This window comes from Capra hircus, unplaced genomic scaffold (genome assembly GCF_001704415.2).
Source record: "Capra hircus breed San Clemente unplaced genomic scaffold, ASM170441v1, whole genome shotgun sequence".
Lineage (NCBI taxonomy): Eukaryota > Metazoa > Chordata > Mammalia > Artiodactyla > Bovidae > Capra > Capra hircus.
Genome location: NW_017216334.1, coordinates 1 through 8,696, shown reverse-complemented (window position 1 = coordinate 8,696; position 8,696 = coordinate 1). Strand labels below are relative to the sequence as shown.

The 8,696-nt window shown below is 45.0% G+C and overlaps 1 protein-coding gene across 2 annotated transcripts; it reads left to right on the top strand.

Annotated features, from left to right (window-relative positions):
* The first annotated feature begins 2,608 nt into the window (after positions 1-2,608).
* Positions 2,609-7,057, top strand: LOC108635461 (stAR-related lipid transfer protein 9-like). 2 transcript variants are annotated; one of them, XM_018045588.1, is made up of 7 exons: positions 2,609-3,595; positions 3,736-3,857; positions 4,058-4,122; positions 4,293-4,495; positions 4,627-4,724; positions 4,935-5,093; positions 5,549-7,057. In XM_018045588.1, the coding sequence occupies exons 2-7, from the start codon at positions 3,849-3,851 to the stop codon at positions 5,648-5,650; spliced, it is 636 nt and encodes a 211-aa protein (XP_017901077.1). In that variant the 5' UTR covers positions 2,609-3,595; positions 3,736-3,848; the 3' UTR covers positions 5,651-7,057. The 2 variants fall into 2 exon arrangements, with proteins under 2 accessions (XP_017901077.1, XP_017901078.1); XM_018045589.1 differs by having other exon boundaries at positions 2,610-3,595; positions 4,627-4,706.
* The last annotated feature ends 1,639 nt before the right edge of the window (positions 7,058-8,696 follow it).

The window sequence follows — 8,696 nt, the reverse complement described above, 5'->3', positions numbered from 1 at the left end:
CTTCCTAGTTCAGTCTCGGAAGATTGTTCCATTCTAAGAATTTGTCCATATTATTGGCATATAGTTACTTGTAGTAGTCTCTTATGATCCTTTCTATTTCTGTAATTATAACTTTTTTCATTTCTAACTTTATTGATTTTTTTTCTTGTTTGGCTAAAGGTTTGTCATTTTTGTTTCTCTTTTTCAAAGAACCAGCATTTAGTTTCATTAATCTTTTCTATTGTTTTATTTATTTCTGCTCTGATCTTTGTGATTTCTTTCCTTCTACTAACTTTAGGTTTTGTTTGTTGTTCTTTCTGTAGTCGCTTTAGGTGTAAGATAAGGTTGTTGAGATTTTTCATTTCCTAAGGTGAGATTTTATTGCTATAAACTTCCCTCTTAGAACTGCTTTTTCTGCATCCCAAAGGTTTTGGATCATTTTCATTTGTCTCTAGGTATTTTTTTATTTCCTCTTTAATTTCATCAGGAATCCATTGGTCACTGAATAACATTGTTTAGCCCCCATGTGTTTGTGTTTTTTATAGTTTTTTTTTTTTCTTGTAGTTGATTTCTAATCTCAGTATTATGGTCAAAAAAGGTGCTTGATATGATTTCAGTTTTCTTAAACTTGCAAAGGTTTGCTTTGTGGCCCTGGAGCAGGTTCTGTGTACATTTGAGAAGAATGTGTATTCTGCTGCTTTTGGATGAAATGGTCTATAAATTAAGTTCATCTGGTCTTATATGTCAGTCTTTTATTGATGATTATTCAGCAGTTGTGATTCTGGTGTTTTCAGAGAGGAGGTAAGGTTAAGTCCTTCTGCTCCACCATTTTGTCTTCCCCCCATAATGATTGTTGAATAGAGTAAAATTTAAATTCTCCCTCCTACCACAAGCGTATTCCTGTGCTGCTCTATTATGTAATTTCAAATCACAAACACCACCCTCCCCAAATCACATGTTCACCAACTCTGAAGCTCTGTAGTATATTCCTTCTTGTTTGTTTTTTACATGAAAGTTAGGATTAGCTTGTTTAGCTCAATTATAAAAACTTCTTAGTATTTTAAATGGGACCATATTAGATTTATAAATCAACTTACAGAGAAATCACATCTTATCCTGTGTAATTTCCTAACAAGAATATAGAAGGTTCAGTCCTTTGTATGATTTAAAACTTTCCCTTCATGTGTCTCTAAAATTACATATCAGATTTCTTCTTGCTTTATCTTTTTTATTTCTGTTATAAATAGGTTTTCTCTTCCTGTATGTCTTCTGTCTGGTTGTTTTCTTGTGTTTATGAAAGTTAAGTTGAATGCTGTGTATTAATTTTGTGCCCATACTGTTTTTTGACTGATTCTCTAGATCCACATTTATACAGTAGTCACTAACACAGGTAGCTTAATTTAATTATGTTAAAATTTCAGTTAAGTCACACTAGCCACATTTCACATGGTCAGTAAACACACGTGGTTAGTGCTTACCATACTGTGAAGCCGTGCCCTTGATTTTTTCTTTAAGATATACAGCCACATCCTCTGCCAATAGTGATCATTTGTCCATTTTTTTTCTAATTTTTGAACCACTATTTTCTTCTTTCCTAATTGAATGAACCTAATGTCCCAGCATAAATAAAATAATAGTGATGACAGTAAACATCCTCATCTCTTATTTCAGGCTTCAGTGGGAATGCTTCAGCAATTTCCTTCATTTAAGCTGAATGCTAACATTTGAGCTGAAACAGATGTATTTTGCAATACTAAGGGGGCATTTATGTATTACTATTTTATAGAGTATTTTTATCCAGAAGGTTATTTCAGAGTCTCTAGAGATGAGTGTTTAATTGACCTGGGGGCTAATAATTAATTCATACATTCTTATAATACTTTATATACTTAGGATATCTTCTTTTAATGTACATTCAGAGTCTGTTTGCTAATATTGTATTCAGGATTTTGTGTCAGTATTTATGAATTTTTTTCCTGTAGTTTTTGTTTTTACAATATATTTCAGATTTTGGTATCAATGTTATACTTTTCATAGAAAAAAAAAAAGGTTGAAATTTTCTTTTTCAGTGTTTAGGAATAGTTACAAAGGTAATGGAAATGTTTAATCCTATTGAATTGTCAGCTTAAAGTAATATGATGCCAGGTCTTGGGGACATAGGAACCTTATAAAGTCTTATGACCCAGCAGTGCTTGCAGAGATTATGAGGGAACATGTCTGAAATTATTTCCTAAAGCCTTATTTGAAGTGATAATGAGTTGGAACCCAGTAGCGATGGACGTGAGTCTGAGTGAACCCCAGGAGTTGGTGATGGACAGGGAGGCCTGGTGTGCTGCGATTCATGGGGTCGCAAAGAGTCGGACATGTCTGAGCGACTGAACTGAACTGAGAGAATGCATCAGTGAGAGAATGGATATACAAGATGTGGTCAGTGCACATTTGTAATACTATGTAAAAGTCAGTCAGTTCAGTTGCTCAGTCATGTCTTAACTCTTGGCTGACCCCATGGACTGCAGCACGCCAGGCTTCCCTGTCCATCACCAACTCCCAGAGCTTACTCAAACTCATGTCCATTGAATCAGTGATATCATCCAACCATCTCATCCTCTGTTGTCCTCTTCTCCTCCCACCTTCAACCTTTCCCAGCATCAGGGTGAAGATGGAGAGAGTACCTCTGTTTACGTCTTCTTGTGTTTAAAGCAGCACAAAGTTAGAACTGATGATAGAGGTAGGATGGTAAGTGCCTGTTAGATCCAGCAGAAGTCGAGGGTCGTGTCATTGAGGAGCTGCTTGCAGTAAAGGTGGGGTCTGGCTCCAAATTTTCTGATGATGGTAAAGATTGAAGGCAGGAGGAGAAAGACAGAGGATGAGATGGTTGGATGGCATCACCGACTCAATGGACATGAGTTTGAACAAACTCTGGGAGATGGTGAAGGACAGGGAAGCAAGATGTGCTGCAGTCCATGGGGCTGCAAAGAGTAAGACACAATTTAGTGACTGGACTGGAAATGGTTCCACATTACAACCTTGGGCTTAGCCATTGGGCGTGGGGCTGGGGCTAAAAGTCAAGATTTTCACAGCCCATCACTTTCCCTCCCCATCCCACCTCCCAGTTGGGCTTTGTTTGCTGCTCACACTAAACACAGCTCCAGCCATGGCCTCATTCCAGTTCCTTCAGTGGGCAGAGGGTCCCCCCACCCAATGACCCCTGGTACCTCTCAGGCCCCAGTTTATACTGATCCCTGTTGGAACTCTTTTACAAGAAACCTTGAACTTGTGACTTGAAGGGCAAGGAAACCCTCCAGGGACTGGTTTCTATTGCTCTTGCCTTCTTGGGGGCATCCAGCTTCCTGTAATCCCAGTGGGGATGACCTTTTCACTGGAGCCTTTATGTTGAAGACTGTGCAGTTCAGAGGCAGAGATGATTCTGCACTGGCTTTCTGGTGCTCTGCTCTCTCTCTCCCTTGGCTCTGGTCCTGAGCATCTTCTCTTCTGCAGGGTGACACAAACTTGCCTGATTCCAGAGACTCCTGGATAGGGGAAGTGCGGGGCCGCTCTTCAGTGAGGAACAATCAGCTGAATCTGGCCAGCTCTGCCTGGAAATGCTTAGCCTACAGTGAGTAGTGGGGCAGGTACCTGCCTTGTGGGGGGACTTCAGGGCTGAGGTCTGCTAGATCCTGGGGGCTCGTTGTCCCTCAGGATGCCGGTGTTGCCCCAAGGCCCTGATGCTCAGGAGCCTCCACCTATTCATTGTAGGCCGCAGAGCCGCCTTGGGCAGTTGCTGCTGTTCCCCGTCCAGCCTGTCCAGCTTAGGGACCTCCTTCTCCTCCTCATACAAGGATTTGGCCAAGCACATCGTGGACCTCTCTATGGCTGATGTGAGGTTTCCGGCAGCAGACTCTGCTCGGTGGGGAGGGAGGAGGGAGAGGGGAGGAACAGGGCAGACGAGGGCTTCTTTAGCAGCTCTCTATCTTTACAAAAGGGGCAATTCAGGAAACACTGGCTTGAGGGACTCATCCAAGGGCCTGCTTTGTACCAACTGTGCCCACTAATCTGGGTGTGGTCACTGTGTCCCCAGGTAATGGCTGCTTGCTCAGATAACCTGAACAACCTCTTCAGCTGCCGGGCAGCAGCCGGCTGGAAGTAAGTTGCTTTGCACAGTGTCTTATTGTTGCAGCCCTGCCGGCCTTGTCTCCTCCTTTGCCTTCTCCACCCTGGCTTCCTTGAGCCCCTCACCTGAACTCTTCTTTTGTGACCCTAGAGCCCAGTTTTTACCCCATCCTCTTCTTCCCCACCCTTGGTGTTTCCCCCAGCCATCAGGGCGAGGAGCAGGAGGTGCAGCTGTACTACAAGATGTTCTCTTCTACCCGGCATGGCTTCCTGGGGGCTGGCGTGGTGTCCCAGCCACTGTCTCATGTGTGGGCAGCTGTGAGTGACCCCACCTTGTGGCCCCTGTACCATAAGCCCATCCAGACAGCGAGGCTGCACCAGCGGGTGACCAACAGCATCAACCTGGGTGAGCCCAGGGAACAGAGGCAGCTCTCTTGGGAGGCTGGGTACTCAGGCTTGGTCTAGCGGGGTGTCAGGCTGTAGAATGATGGGGTGTCACAGGACACCTTCTAACTTTCTGCATCCCTGCCCCTCCAGTGTATCTGGTGTGCAATACCACCGTGTGTGCACTGAAGCAGCCACGGGATTTCTGTTGTGTCTGCGTGGAAGCCAGAGAGGTGCCTGCCTTGCTGGTGGTAAAGATGTGGGAGGAACTTGGGCTGGTGTGTTGTGAAAAGCAATCTCTGTGGGCATCCCGTCCTCTGCGGGGGGGAGGAGGGCAAATTGGACATGGTGTGTGTGTGGGGAGGGCCTTGAAGGTTGCGTTCCACGGTACTGCCTGCACTGGAGCCTGTCCCTGGTGGAGCCACATTACATAGGCTGAACTCACACTGCTGTGTTTCCAGGGGCAACTGTCTGTCATGGCAGCTCAGTCTGTGTATGATGCATCCATGCCGAGACCCAGCAGGGAGATGGTCCGAGGGGAGATCCTGCCCAGTGCCTGGATCCTGCAGCCCCTCACTGTGGAAGGGAAGGAGATCACCAGAGTCATCTACTTAGCCCAGGTGATCCACCTCCTGCAGCTGGTGTCACAGCATGCCTTGATTTGACCCCAGCCTCATGGGAGCTTACTGTAAAGCTGTTCAACATCCTTGAGGACCCAGGACCTGTGGCCTGAAGCTGGAGGTTTTAGGGTTTCTTGGGTCACAAATCAGTGGTGAATCAGAGGAAGGAATGAGGCACAGCTGACCAACCTTCTTGAAAGCTATTTTCAGAGTCTGGTGGCCTTCATCCTCTGGCTGTTCCCAGGGTCCTCAGGAGATAGATGAGTTATTACAAGGCAGAGCAGCAGCCTCTTCCTAACTTGGCATTGGAAAGTGAAGCTTTTGTCTAGATCTGAACAGCAGTGTACAGGACTGTGCACAGTTGAGTTCAGAGTTTGTCCCATCACCGCAGCTACTTATGGCCGAAGCATGCCCCAGTGTGCATCTTTAACTCTTCCCTCTCTGGTTTATTTCAGGTAGAACTTGGTGCTCCAGGATTCCCCCCTCAACTTCTAAGCTCCTTCATCAAACAGCAGCCACTGGTTATAGCCAGACTTGCTTCCTTCCTTGGTAGTTAGCATCTCACAGTCAAGATGGCACTCCAGGATGCCCCAGAGATGCTGGGGCAGTTCTTGTTACTCTCTGTATCCTGATGCAAGAAGAGCCAAGGCTACCTGCTGTGGCCGACTGAGCAGACGGCATTCCGCCCCGAAGTTCCAGTGAAACCTGGTCGGCACTTGGTCACAGCTGGCATCTCTGCAGAGCAAGGGCGCTTGAGTTTCTGGCTCTGGCCGTCCAGCGTGAATGAAGCTCAACTCACCTTTTTGGATTTCTCACCTTTTTTCCTGTCTCTGGGACCCTATGGTTACTCAAGGATCAGGACTGGGTACAGCCAGTAGAGCTGGGAAATGGCAATGCTCTGACATGGTGCTTACTGAGTTTGGTGCAGCCCTTGGGCTGGTGGAGAAGCAAGCTGCCGTCGGCCAGCACTCAGAATCTGCCTCCAGCATTCAGCTCCACTGTGGGATGGAGTGTTAGGAAATACCAAAACAGAAAATGGTTTAAAAAAACATTTACACAAACCAGAACAATGATGTAGAATTGTTTCTCCTCCTTGAATCTTTACAAATTGCTTTATTATTAATTTTTGCCTTGCCCCCACCCCCTTCCTTTCCCTCACAGGAGAGGACGTTCGTTTGGGTCTTGGCCCGTTAGGAGTACTGACCAGTGCTGTGTTATGGAGCCGCCACTCCAGAGCTCAGCAAAATGAGAAAAACCACTGTAGAAGTTGGCTGGATAGATTTGGGGTCAGAGTGGGGCCCCAGACCCTTGAGGAAGACTGGGGATGGGGCTTGGGCATCTCTCATTTCAGAGATGAAAAACTGTCTTTTGAAGACGGATGATAATGGATTTCCTGGAGGAGGTAAGTGATTTGTTAGGAGGAAGCTCAGTTCCATTCCTTACCTCACTCAAAGGCTTGGTTCCAGCCCTCAGGCTCTTGAGCATTCCACATACTGCTGTAGCCTCTTCTGTTCTAGGGTGGGATGGAGACTGGGTTGTTTTCTGACTGAACTTGAGCTTTTATTCTGTATGGTTACTTGAAAGTGGTAGGGGTGGGAGAGGTTCTTGGCTTCAGTTCTGGTGACCAGAATCTTTGGTAGAAGAGGGTGACCATATGGGGATTGAGATGATGTGGTAAAAAGGTAAATTTCTGCATAGTCCAGCAGAGATTTATTTTTCTGAAAGTATTTGCAGGATTTTTTTCCCCTCTTACGTCAAATTAAGTTATTTATATATTATTGAAGGTTTTTTTTTAAATTGCTTTTAAACTTATTTTTCTGGTTAATATTTTGGTAACATTTGATATATTTAACAGCCTATTTATGTACTCCCGTATCTTTTCATATGATTAAGACCACTGATTGAAAAGTTCAGAACACTTGCAAATTAAACGTCCAGTGTGTACATTTATTCAGTGAAGACTACCCTGGGATAGCCTAAGTGTGTCATTTGAGCTCAGAATTCAGCGTCGATTATGATGGCAGTAACTGTTCATGGCCCAGTTTCAAGCTATATAGTTTATACATATATAGTTTCCTATGAGCTCAGCACTGCTTTGCATATAAAGAGCAACCAGATTAGTTTCCCAGCTATTGCCAGCTGTAGTCCAGGTATGAACAAGAGGGACGATTCCAGAACAGTCACTGGCACACCCAGTGGTAACCACAGAGCCCTGGAAGGAAGCTCTTTAGCAGGTATGTACCACTGGAGCTTCTGAGACAGAGCCAGTGGGAATCTGAACATGTGGGCAGGCAGCCCCGAGGAGACCATATCCCCTGAACTAGAGAAGCCACAGCCAAGCATGTGAGTCAGCAGATCCAAGAACATTAGCTGATGCTGGTGTTAAGATATCTGGTTCTCAGACATCATTGTGCATTAGAATCATGGAAAGGATTTGTGACACCCCAGGCTGGCCCCCACTCAAGTTTCTGATTTAAAGGCCTGGAGGGGCCTACATATTTGTATTTCTAGGAAGTCAGGTGATTGTGAGGCTGCTGGTCTGGAGACCACGCTTTGAAAACCACTGTTTTAGATAACTAGTAGAAAGCAGGCATATGGAAAAGAATCTAAATACCAATGAGTTCACTAGTTCATTAGCTGCCTGTCTAATTCCTTTCTTATTGCCTACCTAAAGTAAGCCTTTAAGGTTTACACAGACCAGCGTTGTTTCCTGAATTGGGCCTGTTGCTGTTTAGCTGAGTAGCCTTTAACTCAGCATCTTCCAGTGCTCCAGGCTTTTCCTCCCTGCTTGCGTGTCTATCTCACCTCATATGGAGCTGAGTGTCTGAAGTAGCTGCTTACCTTGGGACTCAGCTTCCTGGAGCAGTGCTTTCGGTTGAGCCATACCTGATGGGTGCAGAAAGATAAGACATTTCTTAAAACTTTTTTGGTTCCCAAGTATTCAGAAATTTCAGAATTTCCTATAGTATGTTAGATTCAAAGGACAGATGAAGAAAAAGGTTCAGATGCAAAAACTTATGGACTCGGATGAGCTGAGGGGAAGGGCGGGCGGGTCACAGCCTGACTAGGCAGAAGTGTGACTAGAGTGGTATGGGAGACATTCCCATTTTTACCCTTCTGTGCTGACAGGACCTACTGTAATGGCACACAGCAGACCTCTTTAGGCCCAGAGCCTCTTACCTAGGTAGCTTCCTTGGTTGGTGACCTCTTTGACAGCTGAGAACTTTTCCTAAGAAATACACACACATGCACAGATTTTGTGTCACTTCAAGAGGGTTCACTGAGTACCCTTCTTTCCCTGGCAGAGACTGAATCTCTCTGCACACACTGCCAAAGTAGAAAACCATGAATTTTACAGGAATGAATTTAATGCACGTTATCAAAGTAGTGCTTTCTTAGAATCAGTGCACCCTGTATAGACATTTAGAATGCTTCCATTCTGAGTCAACTCAACATCCCCAACTCCCCCGCCCCACAAAAACCAAGCATCCTAAGGGCTGGTGAGTAGAAATTTCACACATCTTAAACCTTTAAAGGGAGCTGCACAGAAGTCAATACTGTTGGCAGTGAATTAATAAGGTAATGGCTTGCAGGTCTCCATAC